Here is a 27772-nt window from a genome sequence, read left to right on the forward strand (position 1 = left end):
TCGTACCGTTGTCTAGCTCCACCACCATCATCACCACCATCATCACCATCACCATCAGCATCATCACCATCATCACCATCAGCATCATCACCATCATCATCAACATCAACATCACCACCATCATCATCATCACCATCATCATCACCACCATCATCATCATCACCATCATCATCACCACCATCATCATCACCATCATCATCACCATCATCATCACCATCATCATCACAATCATCATCACCACCATCATCACCACCATCAACACCACCATCATCACCATCACCATCATCACCACCATCACCACCATCATCACCACCATCATCACCACCACCATCATCACCACCACCACCATCATCACCACCACCACCATCACCACCACCTCCACCATCACCACCATCATCACCATCGTCATCACCACCATCACCACCATCATCACCACCATCACCACCATCATCACCACCATCATCACCACCATCACCACCATCATCACCACCATCATCACCACCACCACCATCACCATCATCACCACCACCACCATCACCACCACCACCATCATCACCACCACCACCATCACCACCACCTCCACCATCACCACCATCATCACCATCATCACCACCACCACCATCGTCACCACCACCTCCACCATCACCACCATCGTCACCACCACCTCCACCACCACCATCATCGTCACCACCACCACCATCACCACCACCTCCACCACCACCACCACCTCCACCACCACCACCACCTCCACCACCACCACCACCACCACCTCCACCACCACCACCACCACCACCACCTCCACCATCACCACCATCACCACCATCACCACCATCACCACCACCACCACCATCACCACCACCACCACTACCACCATCACCACCACCATCATCACCACCTCCACCATCACCACCTCCACCTCCACCACCTCCACCACCACCACCATCACCACCACCACCACCATCACCACCACCACCACCATCACCACCACCACCACTACCACCACCACCATCATCACCACCTCCACCATCACCACCTCCACCACCACCACCTCCACCACCACCACCATCACCACCATCACCACCACCATCACCACCATCACCACCATCACCACCACCACCATAACCTGCTTCTTTAGTGCAGCGAGTCTATGGTCTCTGTTCTCTCCCTCTCCCTCCTTGTCCCTCCCTCCTTATTTTTGTTCAAATCAGAAGAAGCAAAATCGTGCTCGCCTATTTGCCCCTTGGCTTCGTTCGTCATCTCGGCTTTGTTTTGTTCTAAAAATTTGTGGCTTCGACGACCATTTAAAAAAAAAACCAAAAATAGAACACATTGACACATTTTCCATCCCTCCCTCCCTGTCCCTGCCTCCCTCTGCTCCCCCTCCCCGCTGTCCTTGTCCCTCCGTGTGCCTCTCTCCACACGGACGCACGGACACCACGCAGACTTTGGCGTTCTTCCTGAAGGATCAGCTGAAGAAGCTGGCGGTGATGCAGATGATCATGCTGCCCATCTCCTCGCTGCTGCTACACATCATCCAGCGGGGCGGGCCGCTCTTCTTCCTCTATGCCTGGGCCTTCACTCTGCTCGTCACACTCGTAAGCTCTCTGACGTTTCTGGGTGTGATGAGTCTGTGGGTCTCTGTGTGGTAAGTCTGTGAGTCTCTGTGTGATGAGTCTGTGGGAGTCTCCGTGTGAGCCACTGGTGACCGAGCTGACACCATTTGCTCACTTCACCTGAGAACCCGCTTGCATCACGGGCAGTTGCTGCAACCCGGGTTCGAACCCCCGGGTTCCCTCTCACTCACGCCCCCTGTCACCCACACATCTCTCACCCACAATCGAGGTTTTTTATTGGGTAAGGTCGCGTAAATATGTGAACGTTGTGTCGTCGTTAAACCCACGCCACCACCCGACACAGCCAACTAGTGAGGGGTTGTTACGTGAACAGAACGTGGCCAATTCGCCACTAGCACAGCACTCGTGTATAGTGTAGTGTATTTTGTAGTGTATAGTGTAGTGTATAGTGTAGTGTGTAGTGTATAGTGTAGTGTAGTGTGTAGTGTATAGTGTAGTGTCTAGTGGAGTGCATAGTATAATGTATAGTGGTAGTGTATAGTGTAGTGTATAGTGTAGTGGTAGTTTGTAGTGTATAGTGTAGTGTATAGTGTAGTGTATAGTGTAGTGGTAGTTTGTAGTGTATAGTGTAGTGTATAGTGTAGTGTATAGTGTAGTGTATAGTGGTAGTGTATAGTGTAGTGTAGTGTATAGTGTAGTGTATAGTGGTAGTATATAGTGTAGTGTACAGTGTAGTGTGTAGTGTAGTGTGTAGTGTAGTGTGTAGTGTATAGTGTAGTGTATAGTGTAGTGTATAGTAGTGTAGTGTATAGTGGTAGTATATAGTGTAGTGTACAGTGTAGTGTATAGTGTAGTGTATAGTGTAGTGTATAGTGTAGTGTACAGTGTAGTATATAGTGGTAGTATATAGTGTAGTGTACAGTGTAGTGTACAGTGTAGTATACTGGTGCAGCACGCCGGTGTGTCTCTCACCCCCTCCCCGCGTCTCCCCGCAGCTGCTGATCACGGTCTATGCGGACTACATCGCTCCGCTGTTCGACCGCTTCACGCCCCTCCCGGACGGCTCCCTCCGCCGTGAAATAGAGTCCATGGCGGCCGCCATCGCCTTCCCCCTCACCAAGATCTATGTCGTGGAAGGTGCCCCGCCCCCTCCCCGCGTGCCCCGCCCCCCTCCCCGCGTGCCTCCGCCCCCCTCCCCGCATGCCCCGCCCCCCTCCCCGCGTGCCCCGCCCCCCTCCCCGTATGCCCCGCCCCCTCCCCGCGTGCTCCCATAGGCCCCTCCCCTCCCACATCCCCCCCCCCTCCACACGTGGAATGGCTGCAACAGCAGTCACGTGGTGGCGATGACGAAGACGATGACGACGATCGTGACGACGACGACTGATTGGTCAATTGGTCATCCCCACCCCCCCACCCCCCGTGCCTCCCCCCAGGTTCCAAGCGGTCGTCACACAGCAACGCCTACTTCTACGGATTCTACAAAAACAAGAGGATCGTCCTGTTCGACACGCTGCTCGCAAAGGGGGTGGAGCCCCAGGGGGAGGGGGAGGAGCCCCAGGGTAAAGAGCTGCAGGGGGAGGAGCTCCAGGGGAAGGGGGAGGAGCCTAAGGAGAAGAAAGATGCCAAGGTGAGCATTTGTCTATGTACTTGTGTGTGGTGTATGTTGTAGTGTGTGTGTGTATGTTGTAGTGTGTGTGTGTATGTTGTAGTGTGTGTGTGTGTTGTAGTGTGTGTGTATGTTGTAGTGTGTGTGTATGTTGTAGTGTGTGTGTGTGTTGTAGTGTGTGTGTATGTTGTAGTGTGTGTGTATGTTGTAGTGTGTGTGTGTGTTGTAGTGTGTGTGTATGTTGTAGTGTGTGTGTGTATGTTGTAGTGTGTGTGTGTATGTTGTAGTGTGTGTGTATGTTGTAGTGTGTGTGTATGTTGTAGTGTGTGTATGTTGTAGTGTGTGTGTATGTTGTAGTGTGTGTTTGTTGTAGTGTGTGGTGTATGTTGTAGTGTGTGTGTATGTTGTAGTGTGTGTGTGTATGTTGTAGTGTGTGTGTGTATGTTGTAGTGTGTGTGTGTATGTTGTAGTGTGTGTGTGTATGTTGTGGTGTGTGTGTGTATGTTGTAGTGTGTGTGTATGTTGTAGTGTGTGTGTGTATGTTGTAGTGTGTGTGTGTATGTTGTAGTGTGTGTGTGTATGTTGTAGTGTGTGTGTATGTTGTAGTGTGTGTGTATGTTGTAGTGTGTGTGTATGTTGTAGTGTGTGTGTATGTTGTAGTGTGTGTGTGTATGTTGTAGTGTGTGTGTATGTTGTAGTGTGTGTGTATGTTGTAGTGTGTGTGTATGTTGTAGTGTGTGTGTATGTTGTAGTGTGTGTGTATGTTGTAGTGTGTGTGTATGGTGTAGTGTGTGTGTATGTTGTAGTGTGTGTATGTTGTAGTGTGTGTGTGTATGTTGTAGTGTATGTGGTGTATGTTGTAGTGTGTTTGTATGTTGTAGTGTGTGTGGTGTATGTTGTAGTGTGTGTGTATGTTGTAGTGTGTGTGTGTATGTTGTAGTGTGTGTGTATGGTGTAGTGTGTGTGTATGTTGTAGTGTGTGTATTTTGTAGTGTGTGTGTGTATGTTGTAGTGTGTGTGGTGTATGTTGTAGTGTGTGTGTATGTTGTAGTGTGTGTGGTGTATGTTGCAGTGTGTGTGTATGTTGTAGTGTGTGTGTATGTTGTAGTGTGTGTGTATGTTGTAGTGTGTGTGTATGTTGTAGTGTGTGTGTGTATGTTGTAGTGTGTGTGTATGTTGTAGTGTGTGTGTATGTTGTAGTGTGTGTGTATGTTGTAGTGTGTGTGTATGGTGTAGTGTGTGTGTATGTTGTAGTGTGTGTGTGTGTTGTACTGTGTGTGTATGTTGTAGTTTATGTGTATGTTGTAGTGTGTGTGTGTATGTTGTATTGTGTGTGCAAAACAACCCCCTACCTCCTCGCGGTGCCGGACGGGCAACTCTGTCGTGGACAGCGCTGTGGGGGGAGATCCAATTTTGATTGGCTCCTCCCCTCATGGCAAATGTGTCCACCACAGGGGCTAAACGGGGGCTCTGGACGGGTGCGAGGGGCTGGTAACCCCTCCACCTTCAATTAATTACCACGAAACTACGAATTCAACTGAAATATGTAACAACTAAGCTTGTGCCGGAGGCCCCGGGGGGCCAGGCGTCTATGACGTCTCCTGGCCAAACCCCAATTGGCGGAGCCAGGAGATTGAATACCTACCCTCGGGGCTACTCCAGAAACAACGAAAAGCCACTACGGTTGGCCACGTGGAATGTTCGAACGCTCACTGCAGAGGAGAGGCTGCCACTCCTCTGTCGGGAGCTGGACCGGTACCGCCTGGATCTATGCGGCATTCAGGAGGTCCGGTGGACCGGCTCTGGCTCCTGCCACCATGAGGGGTGGACAGTCCTCTACTCGGGGCAGCAGACTGCCAAACAACAGGGTGTGGGTCTTCTTTTGAACAAAAGAATGAAGGGGGCGTGGGAGCGTGGCGGTGAGGTGTGGGAAGCTGTAAGCCCCAGGCTACTTTGGGCTCGCCTTCCCATCAACCGGAGGCGAGGAATGGTGGTCGTGGTTACTTATGCCCCCACCGAAGATGAACATCCGTGGAGGGATGCAGGCAAAGCCGATGAGTCAGATGCCTTCTATGACCTCCTGTCACAGGTGCTGGCTAAAGTGGCCCCTCGGGATAGAGTCATCATGTTGGGTGACTTCAATGCCCGAGTTGGTCATGATACTGGCACCTGGTCTGGAGTGATTGGAGGGCATGGGCCAGATCAGCTCAATAACAACGGTAGGAGGCTGCTAGATTTTTGTGCAGCCCATGGGCTTGTAATTACCAACACGCTGTTCCGGCATCGGCGCATCCACACAACATCATGGATGCATGCCGGGTCCAAGCAAGAACATCTGCTGGATTACATAGTGACGGACCAGCGAATGCGAGCCCATGTCCTTGACACCAGGACCTACCGTGGAGCTGATCTGCCCTCTGACCATCGACTAGTCATCTGTAAGATGCGCCTGCCATTCTTCCACTCCGGTGGTGGGTGTACACCCAGGACCCCATTCCAACCTAAAGTGGCCTGGTCTCAGTTATCTGATGAAAGTTGCAAGCGAGAATTTCATCATCGCTTGCGGCTGGGATTGGCATCGTCCCCGACTCCTCCTGATGTCGAGGGTAAATGGGCGAGGTTTAGGACTGTGACTCATGCAGCTGCAATGGCTGCTTTGGGTACGCGGTCCAGACCTCCCCAGACACCCTGGATGACAGAGGAGTTGTTCACGATGGTTGAGAAAAAGCGACAGGCCCACTGTCATCGGCTACAGAATCCCACGTCAGAGAATGAGGAGGCTTACCGCAGCCTTCGCTCGGAGGTTCGGAGAGCCGTGAGGCGCTGCAAGGATGGGTGGTGGTCGCGGGTTGCTGAGGAGATGGAGTCTGCCTCAGTGGCCCGTGATCACAAATCTCTATTTAACTCCATCAAAAAAGTAACCTGCAGCGCCACACCTATTACCATCATTAGGGGAAAAAACGGTGATCCAATTTCCGACCCCCAGGAACAGGTTCGCAGATTTGCTGAGCATTTCTGTGAGATCCTGGGGGAGGGAAAATCCCTCAGCCAGGAAAACATCGTGGCACAAAGTGAGGATGACCCTGCTGAGGCTGCGGTGCCTCAAATATTGGATGAAGTCACCCCCTGTGAGTGGCTGGCTGAGGTGCCATCTGCTGAGGAAGTATTGAAGGCGATCCGGAGTCTGAGACCAGGAAAGGCAGCGGGCAGAGATGATCTCCCAAGCGAAATGCTGAGGGAGGGTGGCGTTTGTGCACAGACTGCCCTATATGACATCATAACAACAGTCTGGACCACTGGACGGGTTCCGCAGGATTGGAAGGATGCCCTGGTGGTCCCCCTTTTTAAGAAGGGGGACCGCACAGACTGTAACAACTACAGGGGCATCTCACTCCTCAGTGTGCCGGGAAAGGTCCTGGCAAGGATTATTCAGCATCGCCTTGCCAGGCACGCTGAGGATAGGCTTGCGGAGCCCCAATGCGGTTTCAGGAAAGGGCGGTCCTGCACAGATGCCATATTTTCTGTCCGTCTGCTACAGCAGAGGTGTAGGGAATTCCAACAAGACCTACATCTCTGCTTTATTGACCTGGTCAAGGCCTATGATACCATCAGTAGGCCTGGGCTCTGGGTCGTTCTTCGTGCTTTTGGAGTACCTGACCCTCTGCTCACGATCATTAAGGACCTTCATGATGGTGAGCGGGCCCGGGTAAAACTACGTGGCCGGGAGTCAGAGCCATTCCCTGTACACCTTGGGGTGCGACAGGGATGTCCTCTGGCTCCCACATTATTTAACATCTATTTTGACCACGTAGTTCGTGAAGCCTTCAATAGCTGTACCGGGGGAATCTCCATATGGTACAGATATAATGGGAGGCTAATCGATGCCCGGGTGCGGTCAAGGGATGGCTCCCTATTGCTCAACCACGTTATGTATGCTGATGACTTGGTAATAGCTGCTCAGTCAGAGGAGGAGTTGGAGACGCTGCTGCTGAGACTGGAGCGTGCCACTAAGAGGTGGGGCCTTACCATCAGCCCCACCAAAACTAAGCACCTGCCTGGGTATTTTGTACCATCGGACACTCCACCCCCACAACTCCCAATCGGTGATGGGGCAGTTGTGGAGAGAGTGGAGAGTTTCCCATACCTGGGCAGTGTGCTTATGACTGGCTCCAGTTTAACAGCAGAGGTCTCACTCCGAATCAGTCGAGCGGCAATATCTTTTCATCGGTTGCGTAACGCTGTGTGGAAGCTACCTGGTCTGTCGCTCCGCACTAAGCTTCAGGTCTTCTCGGCCACGGTCATTCCCTCCCTTCTCTACGCTTGCGAAACGTGGACCCCCCTAATGGAACATCTTCGCCGGTTAGAAACATTTAGGCTGGCCTGCCTCCGATCCATCCTCGGTTTAACCAGACTGGATTGTGTGAGGAGCTCACAAATCCTTGAAAGATCTGGGCAGGGTCGCATCGGTGAGCTCCTCCGGCAGGCAAGGCTGCGATGGCTGGGTCATGTAGCCCGCATGCCCAGCCACCGCATGCCGAAACAGCTTTTGTTTGGCCGGATTGAGGGGGCTAAGCGGGCGCGGCACGGGCTAGAGAAGAGATGGAGTGATGTGGTACAGGAGGACGTGGAGCTGAGTGGACTTGCCGATGACTGGTACCAGCGGTGTCAAGATCGGCCTCTGTGGAGGAGGCTCGTGAAGGATGCTACTGGGCAGTTGGAGGCAGTCGCCCTCCAACAACAACGGAGGGCGGAGGAGCGACGCTCACAACAGCGAGCGGAGCGCCGGGTGGCTAAAGCACAGCAGGTTGGCACAGTAGGGGGCACAGGTGGTGCATCAGCCAGTCATCTCAGTCAGTCGACCCGTGGCACCTGGGTCTGCCCCGTGACCTCCTGCCAGCGGGCGTTCGATACTTCACGTGGCCTCAGGGTGCACATAGCCTGGCACAAGCGTCGTGGTGACGTCACCGCCACTTAGTGGCGAATGGCGGTTGTTGTTGTTGTTGTGTGTGTATGGTGTAGTGTGTGTGTGTGTATGTTGTAGTGTGTGTGTATGTTGTAGTGTGTGTGTATGTTGTAGTGTGTGTGTATGTTGTAGTGTGTGTGTATGTTGTAGTGTGTGTGTATGTTGTAGTGTGTGTGTATGTTGTAGTGTGTGTGTATGTTGTAGTGTGTGTGTATTTTGTAGTGTGTGTGTATGGTGTAGTGTGTGTGTATGTTGTAGTGTGTGTGTATGTTGTAGTGTGTGTTTGTTGTAGTGTGTGTATGTTGTAGTGTGTGTATGTTGTAGTGTGTGTGTATGTTGTAGTGTGTGTGTATGTTGTAGTGTGTATGTTGTAGTGTGTGTGTATGTTGTAGTGTGTGTGTGTGTGTTGTAGTGTGTGTGTGTGTTGTAGTGTGTGTGTATGTTGTAGTGTGTGTGTATGTTGTAGTGTGTGTGTATGTTGTAGTGTGTGTATGTTGTAGTGTGTGTATGTTGTAGTGTGTGTATGTTGTAGTGTGTGTATGTTGTAGTGTGTGTGTATGTTGTAGTGTGTGTGTGTATGATGTTGTAGTGTGTGTGTGTATGATGTTGTAGTGTGTGTGTGTATGTTGTAGTGTGTGTGTATGTTGTAGTGTGTGTGTGTATGTTGTAGTGTGTGTGTATGTTGTAGTGTGTGTGTATGTTGTAGTGTGTGTGTATGTTGTAGTGTGTGTGTATGTTGTAGTGTGTGTGTATGTTGTAGTGTGTGTGTATGTTGTAGTGTGTGTGTATGTTGTAGTGTGTGTGTGTTGTAGTGTGTGTGTGTGTTGTAGTGTGTGTGTGTATGTTGTAGTGTGTGTGTGTATGTTGTAGTGTGTGTGTATGTTGTAGTGTGTGTGTATGTTGTAGTGTGTGTGTATGTTGTAGTGTGTGTGTGTATGTTGTAGTGTGTGTGTGTATGTTGTAGTGTGTGTCTATGTTGTAGTGTGTGTGTATGTTGTAGTGTGTGTGTATGTTGTAGTGTGTGTGTATGTTGTAGTGTGTGTGTATGTTGTAGTGTGTGTGTATGTTGTAGTTTGTGTGTGTATGTTGTAGTGTGTGTGTGTTTGTTGTAGTGTGTGTGTTTGTTGTAGTGCCGGACGGGCAACTCTGTCGTGGACAGTGCTGTGGGGGGGAGGTCTAATTTTGATTGGCTCCTCCCCTCATGGCATATGTGTCCACCACAGGGGCTAAACGGGGGCTCTGGACGGGTGCGAGGGGCTGGTAATCCCTCCACCTTCAATTAATTACCATGAAACCACGAGTTAAACTGAAATATGTAACAAATAAGCTTGTGCCGGAGGCCCCGGGGGGCCAGGCGTCTATGACGTCTCCTGGCCAAACCCCAATTGGTGGAGCCAGGAGATTGAATACCTACCTTCGGGGCTACTCCAGAAACAACGAAAAGCCACTACGGGTGGCCACGTGGAATGTTCGAACGCTCACTGCAGAGGAGAGGCTGCCACTCCTCTGTCGGGAGCTGGACCGGTACCGCCTGGATCTATGCGGCATTCAGGAGGTCCGGTGGACCGGCTCTGGCAGCAGACTGCCAAACAACAGGTTGTGGGTCTTCTTTTGAACAAAAGAATGAAGGGGGCGTGGGAGCGTGGCGGTGAGGTGTGGGAAGCTGTAAGCCCCAGGCTACTTTGGGCTCGCCTTCCCATCAACCGGATGCGAGGAATGGTGGTCGTGGTTGCTTATGCCCCCACCGAAGATGAACATCCGTGGAGGGATGCAGGCAAAGCCGATGAGTCAGATGCCTTCTATGACCTCCTGTCACAGGTGCTGGCTAAAGTGGCCCCTCGGGATAGAGTCATCATGTTGGGTGACTTCAATGCCTGAGTTGGTCATGATACTGGCACCTGGTCTGGAGTGATTGGAGGGCATGGGCCAGATCAGCTCAATAACAACGGTAGGAGGCTGCTAGATTTTTGTGCAGCCCATGGGCTTGTAATTACCAACACGCTGTTCTGGCATCGGCGCATCCACACAACATCATGGATGCATGCCGGGTCCAAGCAAGAACATCTGCTGGACTACATAGTGACAGACCAGCGAATGCGAGCCCATGTCCTTGACACCAGGACCTACCGTGGAGCTGATCTGCCCTCTGACCATCGACTAGTCATCTGTAAGATGTGCCTGCCATTCTTCCACTCCGGTGGTGGGTGTACACCCAGGACCCCATTCCAACATAAAGTGGCCTGGTCTCAGTTATCTGATGAAAGTTGCAAGCGAGAATTTCATCATCGCTTGCGGCTGGGATTGGCATCGTCCCCGACTCCTCCTGATGTCGAGGGTAAATGGGCGTGGTTTAGGACTGTGACTCATGCAGCTGCAATGGCTGCTTTGGGTACGCGGTCCAGACCTCCCCAGAGACCCTGGCTGACAGAGGAGGTGTTCAGGATGGTTGAGAAAAAGCGACAGGCCCACTGTCATCGGCTACAGAATCCCACGTCAGAGAATGAGGAGGCTTACCGCAGCCTTCGCTCGGAGGTTCGGAGAGCCGTGAGGCGCTGCAAGGATGGGTGGTGGTCGCGGGTTGCTGAGGAGATGGAATCTGCCTCAGTGGCCTGTGATCACAAATCTCTACTTAACTCCATCAATTAAGTAACCTACAGCGCCACACCTATTACCATCATTAGGGGAAAAAACGGTGATCCAATCTCCGACCCCCCGAACAGGTTTGCAGATTTGCTGAGCATTTCTGTGAGGTCCTGGGGGAGGGAAAATCCTTCAGCCAGGAAAACATCGTGGCACAAAGTGAGGATGACCCTGCTGAGGCTGCGGTGCCTCAAATATTGGAAGAAGTCACCCCCTGTGAGTGGCTGGCTGAGGTGCCATCTGTTGAGGAAGTACTGAAGGCGATCCGGAGTCTGAGACCAGGAAAGGCAGCAGGCAGAGATGATCTCCCAAGCGAAATGCTGAGGGAGGGTGGCGGTTTTGCACAGATTGCCCTATATTACATCATAACAACAGTCTGGACCACTGGACGAGTTCCGCAGGATTGGAAGGATGCCCTGGTGGGGTCCCCCTTTTTAAGAAGGGGGACCGCACAGACTGTAACAACTACAGGGGCATTTCACTCCTCAGTGTGCCGGGAAAGGTCCTGGCAAGGATTATTCAGCATCGCCTTGCCAGGCACGCTGAGGAGAGGCTTGCAGAGCCCCAATGCGGTTTCAGGATAGGGCGGTCCTGCACAGATGCCAGATTTTCTGTCCGTTTGCTACAGCAGAGGTGTAGGGAATTCCAACAAGACCTACATCTCTGCTTTATTGACCTGGTCAAGGCCTATGATACCATCAGTAGGCCTGGGCTCTGGGTCGTTCTTCGTGCTTTTGGAGTACCTGACCCTCTGCTCACGATCATTAAGGACCTTCATGATGGTGAGCGGGCCCGGGTAAAACTACGTGGCCGGGAGTCAGAGCCATTCCCTGTACACCTTGGGGTGCGACAGGGATGTCCTCTGGCTCCCACATTATTTAACATCTATTTTGACCACGTAGTTCGTGAAGCCTTCAATAGCTGTACCGGGGGATTCTCCATATGGTACAGATATAATGGGAGGCTGATCGATGCCCGGGTGCGGTCAAGGGATGGCTCCCTATTGCTCAACCACGTTATGTATGCTGATGATTTGGTAATAGCTGCTCAGTCAGAGGAGGAGTTGGAGACGCTGCTGCTGAGACTGGAGCGTGCCACTAAGAGGTGGGGCCTTACCATCAGCCCCACCATAACTAAGCACCTGCCTGGGTATTTTGTACCATCGGACACTCCACCCCCACAACTCCCGATCGGTGATGGGGCAGTTGTGGAGAGAGTGGAGAGTTTCCCATACCTGGGCAGTGTGCTTATGACTGGCTCCAGTTTAACAGCAGAGGTCTCACTCCGAATCAGTTGAACGGCAATATCTTTTCATCGGTTGCGTAACGCTGTGTGGAAGCTACCTGGTCTTTCGCTCCGCACTAAGCTTCAGGTCTTCTCGGCCACGGTCATTCCCTCCCTTCTCTACGCTTGCGAAACGTGGACACCCCTAATGGAACATCTTCGCCGGTTAGAAACATTTAGGCTGGCCTGCCTACGATCCATCCTGGGTTTAACCAGACTGGATTGTGTGAGGAGCTCACAAATCCTTGAAAGATCTGGGCAAGGTCCCATCGGTGAGCTCCTCCGGCGGGCAAGGCTGCGATGGCTGGGTCATGTAGCCCGCATGCCCAGCCACCGCATGCCGAAACAGCTTTTGTTCGGCCGGATTGAGGGGGCAAAGCGGGCGCGGCACGGGCTAGAGAAGAGATGGAGTGATGTGGTACAGGAGGACGTGGAGCTGAGTGGACTTGCCGATGACTGGTACCAGCGGTGTCAAGATCGGCCTCTGTGGAGGAGGCTCGTGAAGGATGCTATTGGGCAGTTGGAGGTAGTCGCCCTCCAACAACAACGGAGGGCTGAGGAGCGACGCTCACAACAACGAACGGAGCGCCGGGTGGCTAAAGCACAGCAGGTTGGCACAGTAGGGGGCACAGGTGGTGCATCAGCCAGTCATCTCAGTCAGTCGACCCGTGGCACCTGGGTCTGCCCCGTGACCTCCTGCCAGCGGGCGTTCGACACTTCACGTGGCCTCAGGGTGCACATAGCCTGGCACAAGCGTCGTGGCGACGTCACCGCCACTTAGTGGTGAATGGCGGTTGTTGTTGTTGTGTGTGTGTATGTTGTAGTGTGTGTGTATGTTGTAGTGTGTGTGTTTGTTGTAGTGTGTGTATGTTGTAGTGTGTGTGTAGTCGTGTGTGTTTGTTGCCGTGTGTGTGTATGTTGTAGTGTGTGTGTATGTTGTAGTGTGTGTGTGTATGTTGTAGTGTGTGTTTGTTGTAGTGTGTGTATGTTGTAGTGTGTGTATGTTGTAGTGTGTGTGTATGTTGTAGTGTGTGTGTATGTTGTAGTGTGTGTGTATGTTGTAGTGTGTATGTTGTAGTGTGTGTGTATGTTGTAGTGTGTGTGTGTGTGTTGTAGTGTGTGTGTGTGTTGTAGTGTGTGTGTATGTTGTAGTGTGTGTGTATGTTGTAGTGTGTGTATGTTGTAGTGTGTGTATGTTGTAGTGTGTGTATGTTGTAGTGTGTGTATGTTGTAGTGTGTGTGTATGTTGTAGTGTGTGTGTATGATGTTGTAGTGTGTGTGTGTATGATGTTGTAGTGTGTGTGTGTATGATGTTGTAGTGTGTGTGTGTATGTTGTAGTGTGTGTGTATGTTGTAGTGTGTGTGTGTATGTTGTAGTGTGTGTGTATGTTGTAGTGTGTGTGTATGTTGTAGTGTGTGTGTATGTTGTAGTGTGTGTGTATGTTGTAGTGTGTGTGTATGTTGTAGTGTGTGTGTATGTTGTAGTGTGTGTGTGTTGTAGTGTGTGTGTGTGTTGTAGTGTGTGTGTGTTGTAGTGTGTGTGTGTATGTTGTAGTGTGTGTGTGTATGTTGTAGTGTGTGTGTATGTTGTAGTGTGTGTGTATGTTGTAGTGTGTGTGTATGTTGTAGTGTGTGTGTATGTTGTAGTGTGTGTGTATGTTGTAGTGTGTGTGTATGTTGTAGTGTGTGTGTGTATGTTGTAGTGTGTGTCTATGTTGTTGTGTGTGTGTATGTTGTAGTGTGTGTGTATGTTGTAGTGTGTGTGTATGTTGTAGTGTGTGTGTATGTTGTAGTGTGTGTGTATGTTGTAGTTTGTGTGTGTATGTTGTAGTGTGTGTGTGTTTGTTGTAGTGTGTGTGTGTGTTTGTTGTAGTGCCGGACGGGCAACTCTGTCGTGGACAGTGCTGTGGGGGGGAGGTCCAATTTTGATTGGCTCCTCCCCTCATGGCATATGTGTCCACCACAGGGGCTAAACGGGGGCTCTGGACGGGTGCGAGGGGCTGGTAATCCCTCCACCTTCAATTAATTACCATGAAACCACGAGTTAAACTGAAATATGTAACAAATAAGCTTGTGCCGGAGTCCCCGGGGGGCCAGGCGTCTATGACGTCTCCTGGCCAAACCCCAATTGGTGGAGCCAGGAGATTGAATACCTACCTTCGGGGCTACTCCAGAAACAACGAAAAGCCACTACGGGTGGCCACGTGGAATGTTCGAACGCTCACTGCAGAGGAGAGGCTGCCACTCCTCTGTCGGGAGCTGGACCGGTACCGCCTGGATCTATGCGGCATTCAGGAGGTCCGGTGGACCGGCTCTGGCAGCAGACTGCCAAACAACAGGGTGTGGGTCTTCTTTTGAACAAAAGAATGAAGGGGGCGTGGGAGCGTGGCGGTGAGGTGTGGGAAGCTGTAAGCCCCAGGCTACTTTGGGCTCGCCTTCCCATCAACCGGATGCGAGAAATGGTGGTCGTGGTTGCTTATGCCCCCACCGAAGATGAACATCCGTGGAGGGATGCAGGCAAAGCCGATGAGTCAGATGCCTTCTATGACCTCCTGTCACAGGTGCTGGCTAAAGTGGCCCCTCGGGATAGAGTCATCATGTTGGGTGACTTCAATGCCTGAGTTGGTCATGATACTGGCACCTGGTCTGGAGTGATTGGAGGGCATGGGCCAGATCAGCTCAATAACAACGGTAGGAGGCTGCTAGATTTTTGTGCAGCCCATGGGCTTGTAATTACCAACACGCTGTTCTGGCATCGGCGCATCCACACAACATCATGGATGCATGCCGGGTCCAAGCAAGAACATCTGCTGGACTACATAGTGACAGACCAGCGAATGCGAGCCCATGTCCTTGACACCAGGACCTACCGTGGAGCTGATCTGCCCTCTGACCATCGACTAGTCATCTGTAAGATGTGCCTGCCATTCTTCCACTCCGGTGGTGGGTGTACACCCAGGACCCCATTCCAACATAAAGTGGCCTGGTCTCAGTTATCTGATGAAAGTTGCAAGCGAGAATTTCATCATCGCTTGCGGCTGGGATTGGCATCGTCCCCGACTCCTCCTGATGTCGAGGGTAAATGGGCGTGGTTTAGGACTGTGACTCATGCAGCTGCAATGGCTGCTTTGAGTACGCGGTCCAGACCTCCCCAGAGACCCTGGCTGACAGAGGAGGTGTTCAGGATGGTTGAGAAAAAGCGACAGGCCCACTGTCATCGGCTACAGAATCCCACGTCAGAGAATGAGGAGGCTTACCGCAGCCTTCGCTCGGAGGTTCGGAGAGCCGTGAGGCGCTGCAAGGATGGGTGGTGGTCGCGGGTTGCTGAGGAGATGGAATCTGCCTCAGTGGCCTGTGATCACAAATCTCTACTTAACTCCATCAATTAAGTAACCTACAGCGCCACACCTATTACCATCATTAGGGGAAAAAACGGTGATCCAATCTCCGACCCCCCGAACAGGTTTGCAGATTTGCTGAGCATTTCTGTGAGGTCCTGGGGGAGGGAAAATCCTTCAGCCAGGAAAACATCGTGGCACAAAGTGAGGATGACCCTGCTGAGGCTGCGGTGCCTCAAATATTGGAAGAAGTCACCCCCTGTGAGTGGCTGGCTGAGGTGCCATCTGTTGAGGAAGTACTGAAGGCGATCCGGAGTCTGAGACCAGGAAAGGCAGCAGGCAGAGATGATCTCCCAAGCGAAATGCTGAGGGAGGGTGGCGGTTTTGCACAGATTGCCCTATATTACATCATAACAACAGTCTGGACCACTGGACGAGTTCCGCAGGATTGGAAGGATGCCCTGGTGGGGTCCCCCTTTTTAAGAAGGGGGACCGCACAGACTGTAACAACTACAGGGGCATTTCACTCCTCAGTGTGCCGGGAAAGGTCCTGGCAAGGATTATTCAGCATCGCCTTGCCAGGCACGCTGAGGAGAGGCTTGCAGAGCCCCAATGCGGTTTCAGGATAGGGCGGTCCTGCACAGATGCCAGATTTTCTGTCCGTTTGCTACAGCAGAGGTGTAGGGAATTCCAACAAGACCTACATCTCTGCTTTATTGACCTGGTCAAGGCCTATGATACCATCAGTAGGCCTGGGCTCTGGGTCGTTCTTCGTGCTTTTGGAGTACCTGACCCTCTGCTCACGATCATTAAGGACCTTCATGATGGTGAGCGGGCCCGGGTAAAACTACGTGGCCGGGAGTCAGAGCCATTCCCTGTACACCTTGGGGTGCGACAGGGATGTCCTCTGGCTCCCACATTATTTAACATCTATTTTGACCACGTAGTTCGTGAAGCCTTCAATAGCTGTACCGGGGGATTCTCCATATGGTACAGATATAATGGGAGGCTGATCGATGCCCGGGTGCGGTCAAGGGATGGCTCCCTATTGCTCAACCACGTTATGTATGCTGATGATTTGGTAATAGCTGCTCAGTCAGAGGAGGAGTTGGAGACGCTGCTGCTGAGACTGGAGCGTGCCACTAAGAGGTGGGGCCTTACCATCAGCCCCACCATAACTAAGCACCTGCCTGGGTATTTTGTACCATCGGACACTCCACCCCCACAACTCCCGATCGGTGATGGGGCAGTTGTGGAGAGAGTGGAGAGTTTCCCATACCTGGGCAGTGTGCTTATGACTGGCTCCAGTTTAACAGCAGAGGTCTCACTCCGAATCAGTTGAACGGCAATATCTTTTCATCGGTTGCGTAACGCTGTGTGGAAGCTACCTGGTCTTTCGCTCCGCACTAAGCTTCAGGTCTTCTCGGCCACGGTCATTCCCTCCCTTCTCTACGCTTGCGAAACGTGGACACCCCTAATGGAACATCTTCGCCGGTTAGAAACATTTAGGCTGGCCTGCCTACGATCCATCCTGGGTTTAACCAGACTGGATTGTGTGAGGAGCTCACAAATCCTTGAAAGATCTGGGCAAGGTCCCATCGGTGAGCTCCTCCGGCGGGCAAGGCTGCGATGGCTGGGTCATGTAGCCCGCATGCCCAGCCACCGCATGCCGAAACAGCTTTTGTTCGGCCGGATTGAGGGGGCAAAGCGGGCGCGGCACGGGCTAGAGAAGAGATGGAGTGATGTGGTACAGGAGGACGTGGAGCTGAGTGGACTTGCCGATGACTGGTACCAGCGGTGTCAAGATCGGCCTCTGTGGAGGAGGCTCGTGAAGGATGCTATTGGGCAGTTGGAGGTAGTCGCCCTCCAACAACAACGGAGGGCTGAGGAGCGACGCTCACAACAACGAACGGAGCGCCGGGTGGCTAAAGCACAGCAGGTTGGCACAGTAGGGGGCACAGGTGGTGCATCAGCCAGTCATCTCAGTCAGTCGACCCGTGGCACCTGGGTCTGCCCCGTGACCTCCTGCCAGCGGGCGTTCGACACTTCACGTGGCCTCAGGGTGCACATAGCCTGGCACAAGCGTCGTGGCGACGTCACCGCCACTTAGTGGTGAATGGCGGTTGTTGTTGTTGTGTGTGTGTATGTTGTAGTGTGTGTGTATGTTGTAGTGTGTGTGTTTGTTGTAGTGTGTGTATGTTGTAGTGTGTGTGTAGTCGTGTGTGTTTGTTGCCGTGTGTGTGTGTATGTTGTAGTGTATGTGTGTATGTTGTAGTGTGTGTGTTTATGTTGTAGTGTGTGTGTATGTTGTAGTGTGTGTACGTTGTAGTGCGTGTGTACGTTGTAGTGCGTGTGTACGTTGTAGTGCGTGTGTATGTTGTAGTGCGTGTGTACGTTGTAGTGCGTGTGTACGTTGTAGTGCGTTTGTGTATGTTGTAGTGCGTGTATGTTGTAGTGTGTGTGTGTGTGTATGTTGTATGCTGGGTCATGTAGCCCGCATGCCCAGCCACCGCATGCCGAAACAGCTTTTGTTCGGCCGGATCGAAGGGGCTAAGCGGGCGCGGCATGGGCTAGAGAAGAGATGGAGTGATGTGGTACAGGAGGACGTGGAGCTGAGTGGACTTGCCGATGACCGGTACCAGCGGTGTCAAGATCGGCCTCTGTGGAGGAGGCTCGTGAAGGACGCTACTGGGCAGTTGGAGGCAGTCTCCCTCCAACAACAACGGAGGGCGGAGGAGCGACGCTCACAAAAACGAGCGGAGCGTCGGGTGGCTAAAGCACAGCAAGTTGGCACAGTAGGGGGCACAGTTGGTGCATCAGCCAGTCATCTCAGTCAGCTGACCCGTGGCACCTGTTGTTGTTGTTGTGTGTGTATGTTGTAGTGTGTGCGTGTATGTATGTTTTTGTGTGTATGTGTGTGTATGTTGTAGTGTGTGTGTACATATGTTGTAATGTTTGTGTATGTTGCAGTGTAGCGGTTCGCGTTTCGCTGCGCTACGAACCCGGTAACCCGATTTTGACTCCCGTTCACGGCCAACACTACCAGTGACGATTATCTGAACCGGTCCTGGAACTCTCCTAGGGCGACTCAGCCTCAAATGAGTACCTGGTGTAGTGGTGTGTAAACATCGCCACTGGGGAGACGTAGACGGTCGGGCGTGGTGTCGGCCACCCACCCCCTCGTGTGCCGTTCCGGCCTTCATAGGCTCTGCTCGCTAACAGCACTTGCCCCTACAGTCTGTTAAGGCTATTCAGAGGGTCTTTGTCTTTGTGTGTACGTTGAACTTCTTTCGGACCGTACCTAACCAACTGTGCTAATCGGAGGTGCGGGAGAAGAGCAACGAAGTCGAACACAAGAAGCAGTGGCGACTCATCACAATGTTGACGATACCGCCAGTGAATCCGATTGTGGCGGTGACATTGACAATAATCTTGGCCATGAACTTGATGACGATGTTAATGTTAATGACGATGTTCATGTTAATGACGATTTAAAGCTTTCGTGACTGCAGGGATTCGTATTCTTCGTTCTTTCGGTAAAGTCACGTAGAAGGAAAACAATTAAATATTAAAAAATATAAAACAATACAATTCTCACAGCAAATTTTCTTGCTGTGGTTTTCACACCTGATGATGATTGCTTATGTTGCAGTCGAAACGTCGTGACAATTTTATTGTTTTATATTTTTATTATTTTATTGTTTCCCTTCTACGTGACTACCAAAAGAACCACGAATATGTTAATGAGGATGTTAATGTTAATGACGATGCTAATGTTAATGACGATGTTAATGTTAATGATGCGATAATATTGATAATAATGATGATGGCGATGATAATGACGATGTTAATGGTGATGATGATGTCATCAGCTCGGCTGCTCCAATGAGGAGGTGCTGGCTGTCTTAGGGCATGAACTTGGCCACTGGAAACTGGGTCACACCACCAAGAACCTCGTCATCAGCCAGGCGAGTAGACGCGGAAGCGCCTGGGCACGTCTTGCACATGCGTGTACTCCGTGTGTTTGTATGTATGTGGTGGTGCTTCATGGAGGAGGCTCGTGAAGGACGCTGCTGCTGCTGCTGGGCAGTTGGAGGCAGTCGTCCTCCAGCAACAACGGAGGGCGGAGGAGCGACGCTCGCAACAACGAGCCGAGCGCCGGGTGGCTAAAACGCAGCGAGTTGGCACAGTAGGGGGGGGTACAGCTGGTGGTGGTGGTGCATCTAGCGGTCATCTCAGTCAGCCAACCCATGGCGCCACCTGGGTCTGTCCCGAGATCTCCTGTCAGCGAGCCTTCGACACTTCACGTGGCCTCAAAGTGCACCTAGCCTGGCACAGGCGCCGTGGTGACGTCACGTTCACTTAGTAGCGAATGGCGGTTGTATTGGTATTGGTAGCGGTGCTTTATGAAAAACTGGAAAACTATGAAACATAAAAAAACCGCACTCGCTACGACAGGGCTTCTCAAATGTCAGACCCCACAACCCATCGCTACGCATAATTTCACGTAGACCAATCATGAGGTGCGTGCAGCGTGTTATGTCACAATTTGTATCATAAAGGAAATTGGTTCAAGCGCAAAACCAATTCTCTAGCGGTTTCGCTACGCTGCGCTACGAACCCGGCCACCCGGGTTCGATTCCCGCTCACGGCCAACACCAGTGACGATTATCTGAACCGGTCTTGGGCCTCCTCTACGTCGACTCAGCCTCAAATGAGTACCTGGTGCGGTGTGACATCGCCGCTGGGGAGACAAAGGCGGTCGGGCGTAGTGCTGGCCACCCACCCCCTCGTGTACCGTTCCGGCCTTCATAGGTGCTCGCTAACAGCACTTGCCCCTACAGTCTGGCTACACAGGGGATCTTTGTCTGTGTGTGTCTGTGTGTGCAGGTGAACTCCCTGCTGTGCTTCTCTCTGTTCGCCGCTCTGATTGGCCGCCCCGAGCTCTTCGCCGCCTTCGGCTTTCACGACGAGCGGCCCACTCTGATTGGCCTCATCATCATCTTCCAGTTCGTCTTCTCTCCCTACAACGAGGTGCGCGCCGGCGGGTGGGGGCCCAGTGAAAGTCAACGTGTGTGACGTGTGTGTGTGAACGTGTGTGTGCGTGAACGTGTGTGTGCGTGAACGAGTGTGTGAGTGAACGAGTGTGTGAGTGAACGAGTGTGTGAGTGAACGAGTGTGTGCGTGAACGTGTGTGTGCGTGAACGTGTGTGTGCGTGAACGTGTGTGTGAGTGAACGTGTGTGTGAGTGAACGTGTGTGTGAGTGAACGTGTGTGTGAGTGAACGAGTGTGTGCGTGAACGTGTGTGTGAGTGAACGTGTGTGTGAGTGAACGTGTGTGTGAGTGAACGAGTGTGTGCGTGAACATGTGTGAGTGAACACATGTGTGCGTGAACGTGTGTGCGTGAACGTGTGTGTGAGTGAATGTGTGTGTGAGTGAACGTGTGTGTGAGTGAACGTGTGTGTGAGTGAACGAGTGTGTGAGTGAACGTGTGTGTGAGTGAACGAGTGTGTGCGTGAACGTGTGTGTGAGTGAACGTGTGTGTGAGTGAACATGTGTGTGAGTGAACGAGTGTGTGAGTGAACGAGTGTGTGCGTGAACGTGTGTGTGAGTGAACGCGTGTATAAATGAACGCGTGTGTAAGCGAGTGCGTGTGAGTGAACGCGTGTGTGCGTGAATGCGTGTATAAATTAACGCGTGTGTATGTGAGAGTGTGTGAGTGAACGAGTGTGAGTGAACGAGTGTGAGTGAACGTGTGTGAGTGAACGTGTGTATAAATGAATGCGTGTGTAAGTGAGTACATGTGAGTGAACGAATGTGAGTGAACGAGTGTGTGAGTGAACGAGTGTGAGTGAACGAGTGTGTGAGTGAACGAGTGTGAGTGAACAAGTGTGTGAGCGAACGCGCGTGTGAGTGAACGCGCGTGTGAGTGAACGCGCGTGTGAGTGAACGCGCGTGTGAGTGAACGAGTGTGTGAGTGAACGAGTGTGTGAGTGAACGAGTGTGAGTGAACAAGTGTGTGAGTGAACGTGTGTGTGAGTGAACGCGCGTGTGAGTGAACGAGTGTGTGAGTGAACGAATGTGTGAGTGAACGAGTGTGTGAGTGAACGCGCGTGTGAGTGAACGAGTGTGTGAGTGAACGAGTGTGTGAGTGAACGAGTGTGAGTGAACAAGTGTGTGAGTGAACGCGCGTGTGAGTGAACGAGTGTGTGAGTGAACGAGTGTGTGAGTGAACGCGCGTGTGAGTGAACGAGTGTGTGAGTGAACGAGTGTGTGAGTGAACGAGTGTGAGTGAACAAGTGTGTGAGTGAACGTGTGTGTGAGTGAACGCGCGTGTGAGTGAACGAGTGTGTGAGTGAACGAGTGTGTGAGTGAACGAGTGTGTGAGTGAACGAGTGTGTGAGTGAACTTGTGTGAGTGAACGAGTGTGAGTGAACAAGTGTGTGAGTGAACGCGTGTGTGAGTGAACGCGCGTGTGAGTGAACGAGTGTGTGAGTGAACGAGTGTGTGAGTGAACGAGTGTGAGTGAACAAGTGTGTGAGTGAACGTGTGTGTGAGTGAACGCGCGTGTGAGTGAACGAGTGTGTGAGTGAACGAGTGTGTGAGTGAACGAGTGTGTGAGTGAACAAGTGTGTGAGTGAACTTGTGTGAGTGAACGAGTGTGAGTGAACAAGTGTGTGAGTGAACGCGTGTGTGAGTGAACGCGCGTGTGAGTGAACGAGTGTGTGAGTGAACGAGTGTGTGAGTGAACGAGTGTGAGTGAACAAGTGTGTGAGTGAACGTGTGTGTGAGTGAACGCGCGTGTGAGTGAACGAGTGTGTGAGTGAACGAGTGTGTGAGTGAACGAGTGTGTGAGTGAACAAGTGTGTGAGTGAACTTGTGTGAGTGAACGAGTGTGAGTGAACAAGTGTGTGAGTGAACGCGTGTGTGTACGATTGAGTGGTGGCGCAGTGGTTAGCGCTACGCTGCGCTTCGAACCCGGCAGTTACCCGAGTTCGACTCCTGCTCACCCCCACCGGTGACGATTATCCGGTTCTGGGCCTCCCTTAGATCGACTAGGCCTCAAATGAGTGCCCGGTGTGGTGTGTCGTAAACATCGCCACTGGAGAGACAAAGGCGGCCGGGCGTGGTGTTGGCCACCCACCCCCTCCAATGGGAGGCTGATCAATGCCCGTGTGCAGTCAAAGGATGGCTCCCTATTGGTCAACTATTTTACGTATGCTGATGATCTGGTAATTGTGCTCACTCAGAGGAGCAGTTGGATGCTCTGCTGCTGCTGAATCTTGAACGTTACTAAGAGGTGGGGCTTTACCATCAGCCCCAACAAAACTAAGCACCTGCCTGGGTATTTTGTGTTCGCAAACACTCCACGCCCTCAACTCCCCATTGGTGATGGGGCAGTTGTGGAGAGAGTGGAGAGCTTCCCATACCTGGGCAGTGTGCTCCGGTTTGACAGCAGAGGTCTCACTCCGAATCAGTCGAGCGGCAATATCTTTTCATTGGCTGCATAACGCTGTGTGGAAGCTACCTGGTCTGTCGCTCCACACGAAGCTTCAGGTCTTCTCGGCCCGAGTCATGCTCTCCCTTCTCTACGCTTGGGCAATGTGGACACCCCTAATGGGACATCTTCACCAGTTAGAAACATTTTGGGTGGCCTGCCTACGATCTATGCTGGGTTTAACCCACAGGCTGGATTGTGTGAGGAGCTCACAAATCCTTGAAAGATCTGGGCAAGGTCCCATCGGTAAGCTCCTCCAGCTGTGTTTGCTGGGTCATGTAGCCCGCTTGCCCAGCCACCGCATGCCTGAACAGCTTTTGTTGGGTCAGATAGAGGGGGCTAGAGGGGGCACGGCACGGGCTCGAGAAGAGATGGAGTGATGTGGTACAGGAGGACGTGGAGCTGAGTGGACTTGCTGATGACTGGTACCAGCGGTGTCAAGATCGACCTCTGTGGAGGAGGCTCGTGAAGGACGCTACTGGGCAGTTGGAGGCAGTCGCCCTCCAACAACAACGGAGGGCGGAGGAGTGACGCTCAGAACAACGAGCGGAGCGCCGGGTGGCTGAAGCACAGCAAGTTGGCACAGTAGGGGGCACAGGTGGTGCATCAGCCAGTCATCTCAGTCAGTCGACCCGTGGCACCTGGGTCTGCCCCGTGACCTCCTGCCAGCGGGCGTTCGACACCTCACGTGGCTTCAAGGTGCACCTGGCCTGCCACAGGCTCCTTGGTGACATCACCGTCACTTAGTGGCAAATGGCGGTTGTTGTTGTTGTTGTTGCGCGTTGGACATGCAGCTGCTGTCCGTGGTGCTGACGGTGCTGAGCCGGCGTTTCGAGTTCGCCGCCGACGAGTTCGCGGCCTCGCTGGGGCGGGCGGCGGCCCTCCGCTCGGCGCTCGTCAAGCTGAGCAGCGACAACCTGGGGCTGCCCGTGGCCGACTGGCTCTACTCGGCCTGGCGATACTCGCACCCGCCGCTCCTCGAGAGGCTGCGCGCGCTGGGGGACGCTCACAAGGACGACTGACGGTCGTCCCCCCCCCCGTACAGCACGCATTGACACACGCGCACGGACACGCACGCTCACTCAAACTCGGGCGGCCGGGTTCGGAAGGGGGCAACCGCGCTTACCGCTACACCACACCGCTCCCCAATACCAATACAACCGCCATTCGCCACTAAGTGACTGCGACGTCAGCACAGCGCCTGTGCCAGGCCAGGTGCACGTTGAGGCTATCACGTGAAGTGTCGAAGGCTCGCTGGCAGGAGGTCATGGGACAGACCCAGTTTGCTATGGGTTGGCTGACTGGTAGATGCACCAGCTGTACCCCGTACTTGCTAACTTTCTGCATTTTGGCCGTCCGGCGCTCCGCTTGTTGTTGTGAGCGTCACTCCTCTGCCGTCAGTTGTTTTTGGAGGGCGACTGCCTCCAACTGCCCGGTAGCATCCTTCGCGAGCCTCCTCCACAGAGGCCGATCTTGACACCCTTGTTACCAGTATACGGCAAGTCCAATCGGCTCCACATTCTCCCGTACCGCATCAGTCCATCTCCTCTCCAGCCCGTGTGCCCATTTAGCCCCCCCTGTATGCGGCCAAGCACGCACATGCATACAAACGCACAATTATACATATGCCTGCTTACGAACGCACACACAAGACAAAGATCAACCCGTGTAACCGTATTCGACTGTTGGGGCAAGTGCTGTTAGCGAGCAGCACTACCGATGAAGGCCGGCACGGCACATAAGGTGGCCAGCACCACTCCCAGCCGCCTTTGTCTCCCCAGTGATGATGTTTACACACCGCACCAGCTACTAATTTTAGGCTAAGTCGACCCAGAACCGGTTCAGATAATCGTCATTGATGTTGGCCGTGAGCGGGAATCGAACTCGGGTCGCCGGGTTCGTAGCACAGCGCGCTAACCACGACACCACCGCTCCCCACAAAGGCACCAAGACACACACAGTGTTCAAACTTGAATCAAATAAAAATGTAAAGCATTGACGTGCCACTATTACGATTCCTAATCGGTTTAACTTGTGAAATGTTATTTTTCCCTCCCTGTTTTGTGTTTCGTCAGACTCCCGCTTAGTCGTGTACGCGGCTTGGCCGTTAGATTATCGTTTTGTCCTAAGATGGCTTTTGTTGAGCTTGGCTTAAATGAGCAAATGAAAAACATACAATTGCTTTACTGTGCAAGTAAAGAATGCGTGTGTTTGAATATTTATAACAACATATGCTACAGACCCCGCACTCAGCTTCATCCGGCACTGGACATTACACGGGATGTATCTGCGCTTGCCTCGGGCGCCTTCGTGCCGTGGAGTCGCGATCCTGCGGCTGGTGCGGTGTAGGGGAGCGCAGACACCGTCGCGTGGCGCGGGCGGTGGTGCGGTGGTTGGGGTGCCTGTGTAGTGTTGACAAAGGAGGCAGAGGCTTCTTCGTAGGCAACGCTGTCTATTTACTCTAACGTCAGAGAACGCCCCTAACACGGAGAGGTAACGGCCTCTCCCTCCCGATAGCCTAGAGGACGATACGTCCTCACACTTGGCGTGCCCTCCTCACGCATTACTCTGCTTAACGGGTAACCGCCACTGGGCCGTTCGGACCTGGCACTGACAAGGGCCGGAGGTCGGAAGTCCCAGGGGGCAACTATCTGGGATGTCTTGAGTCTTGAGGTGAGTGCGGACCGACTCACGCTGGGAGAGCTGCTGCTGGGCTTTATATCCTTGTCTCTCCCAGGCGTCGTCCTGTCTCTCGAGAGGGTCTGGGTCCAACCGTTGCCCCAGCCCCATTCCTCAGAGGGCTGCGGCCCCCTCACCCCTGGTCAACGGTTATTGTAGTCGTGACTCACACAATACTGCTATGCAGGTAAGTATACACGTTGCGCGTAACAATGCCGCTACACTTGCGTCAGGAGAGCGAGGGGAGAAGTGCTGCATGAAGCTGAGTGCGGGGCCTGTAGCAAATGTTAATAAAGGGGCCCTAAATAAAAAAAATATATTAAAACACGTTTGTTTAACTTGCACAGTAAAGTAATTGTGATTTTTTCATTTGCCATACAGCCAGATAATACGACAAATCGCCCGCCTTAAACTCTCCACTCGTTCATGAGAGTTGAAGGCGGCATAGCACTGTAGTGACCGAGCGAGTGCAGACTCACCGAGACGGAAGTGATGGCTTGAAAGCGTTCAGCGTGGGGCCCTTGAAAGTGCGTGGCCCCGTTGCATTCGCAGGCACTTTTTGCCGTCGAGGACAATCCGGCACGAGAAGGGGGTAGGGGTGGGGTGGGGACAGTCTGTGGCACGGTGGCTTAGCTCGCTGTGGTTTATCCCGTGCGGCCTAGCGTGGCTTGTGCGGTGTGGGCGTGGCCGTGCAGCGGCTTAACGCGTCACAACACCCCCCCCGTCACGTGCCGCCGGCGTCTGGTGGTGCTCGTGGGTCTCGCGCGCGCCCCCGTGTGGCTGACTGGCGGCACTGCGGCTGGTTGGGGGGGTGTGCAAGCACGCGGGACTCGGAACAGCTCCATCGGGGGTGGGGGAGGGGGGTGGTGACGGAGGTCTGCTGCCGAGCCTCCTCTGCCACCTCTACCTGTGCCGGCATCCCGGGGGGTCCGATGCGATGCGGGATTTAGGAGGTCATCTCCGAGTGGTGATTTTTTTTTTTGCTCCATCGCAGGATCGAGAGGGTAGCAACGGATTTTTGGCAAGAGGAGGCCTTCATCTAGCAGTGGATTGAGCCTGGCTGATGATGATGATGATGAGTGGGTCAACAGCGACAGTGGTATAGTGGTGAGCATAGCTGCCTTCCAAGCAGTTTACCCGGGTTCGATTCCCGGCTGTCGCAAGCTAAAATTTAATAGATTTTTTGTATTTAAATAGAGGCGCCTCATCCACGACGCGTGAACAAACACCGACCGCGTGCAACACAAAGCGATGGTTCGTTAAAATTTGACAAATTATTGTGGTGGTGACGCTGCCGCTCCATTGGTGTGACGAGCACAATCGACAAAAACTCCGCTCGTGAAGTGACGTCACCAGGCCTTCATCCAGCAGTGGATTGATCGCGGCTGCTGATGACGACGCAGGATGGGGAGTCCTACTTGCTGTGCCGCCTTGCACGAGGCCACCCGTAGCAGCAGCTCCTGCGACTCCCACTGTGACCTCTCTCTCCCCCTCTCTCCATCTGAGTTCAACTCGGACAAATTTAAAATAATAAATAACCCCTGCGACAGCCGGGAATCGAACCCGGGTCAACTGCTTGGAAGGCAGCTATGCTCACCACTATACCACTGTCGCTGTTGCTGTTGAGCAGCTTGCTGTTGACCCACTCATCATCAACATCATCATCAGCCACATCATTATCATCACCATCATCCATGCTCAATCCACTGCTGGATGAAGGCCTCTGCCATCCCTTTGCCAGGCGAGAGTGCAGCCCCACGAGGTCCCCGACCGCACGGCAGGGGCTGTGGAGGAGCGGACACGAGACGGAGCATCGCCAGACAGCCACGGATGATCATCACCACCATCACAATTATCACCATCATCATCACCATCACCATCATCACCACCATCATCACCATCATCATCATCACCACCACCATCATCACCATCATCATCACCACCACCATCATCATCACGATCATCACCACCACCATAATCACTACCACCACCATCATCATCACCACCACCACCATCATAATTACCAGCACCGTCACCACCACCATCATCACCACCATCACTACCACCATCATTATCACCATCACCATCATCACCACCATCATCATCACCATCATCATCACGATCATAATTATCACCATCATCACCATCATCATCACCACCATCACCACCACCACCATTATCACCACCAC

At 52.7% G+C, this 27772-nt stretch overlaps 2 protein-coding genes and 2 non-coding genes across 4 annotated transcripts in view; 3 read left to right on the plus strand and 1 right to left on the minus strand.

Annotated features, from left to right (window-relative positions):
* ZMPSTE24 (zinc metallopeptidase STE24) overlaps nucleotides 1-24903 on the plus strand; it is a 38539-nt gene extending 13636 nt beyond the window's left edge. The window contains exons 5-10 of the mRNA XM_076054484.1: nucleotides 1443-1595; nucleotides 2570-2711; nucleotides 3008-3201; nucleotides 19278-19373; nucleotides 20296-20439; nucleotides 23699-24903. Coding sequence (XP_075910599.1) covers nucleotides 1443-1595; nucleotides 2570-2711; nucleotides 3008-3201; nucleotides 19278-19373; nucleotides 20296-20439; nucleotides 23699-23926 — 957 coding nt within the window. The 3' untranslated portion in view covers nucleotides 23927-24903. The remainder of the gene's footprint in view (nucleotides 1-1442; nucleotides 1596-2569; nucleotides 2712-3007; nucleotides 3202-19277; nucleotides 19374-20295; nucleotides 20440-23698) is intronic.
* An 861-nt stretch (nucleotides 24904-25764) lies between these two features.
* The window catches only part of LOC116956546 (uncharacterized), a 33735-nt gene continuing 31727 nt past the window's right edge, over nucleotides 25765-27772 (plus strand). Inside the window, exons 1-2 of the mRNA XM_076054550.1 lie at nucleotides 25765-25770; nucleotides 26136-26175. Of these exons, the coding sequence (XP_075910665.1) occupies nucleotides 25765-25770; nucleotides 26136-26175 (46 nt within the window). The remainder of the gene's footprint in view (nucleotides 25771-26135; nucleotides 26176-27772) is intronic.
* On the plus strand, nucleotides 26674-26745 carry TRNAG-UCC (transfer RNA glycine (anticodon UCC)). Its single transcript has one exon. It is a non-coding gene; the product is annotated as a tRNA-Gly (tRNA).
* TRNAG-UCC (transfer RNA glycine (anticodon UCC)) lies at nucleotides 27126-27197 on the minus strand. Its single transcript has one exon. It is a non-coding gene; the product is annotated as a tRNA-Gly (tRNA).

The sequence above is a fragment of the Petromyzon marinus genome, chromosome 66, assembly GCF_048934315.1.
Source record: "Petromyzon marinus isolate PM22_M1 ecotype Great Lakes invasive population chromosome 66, UKy_Petmar_22M1.pri1.0, whole genome shotgun sequence".
NCBI classification, from domain to species: Eukaryota; Metazoa; Chordata; class Hyperoartia; order Petromyzontiformes; family Petromyzontidae; genus Petromyzon; species Petromyzon marinus.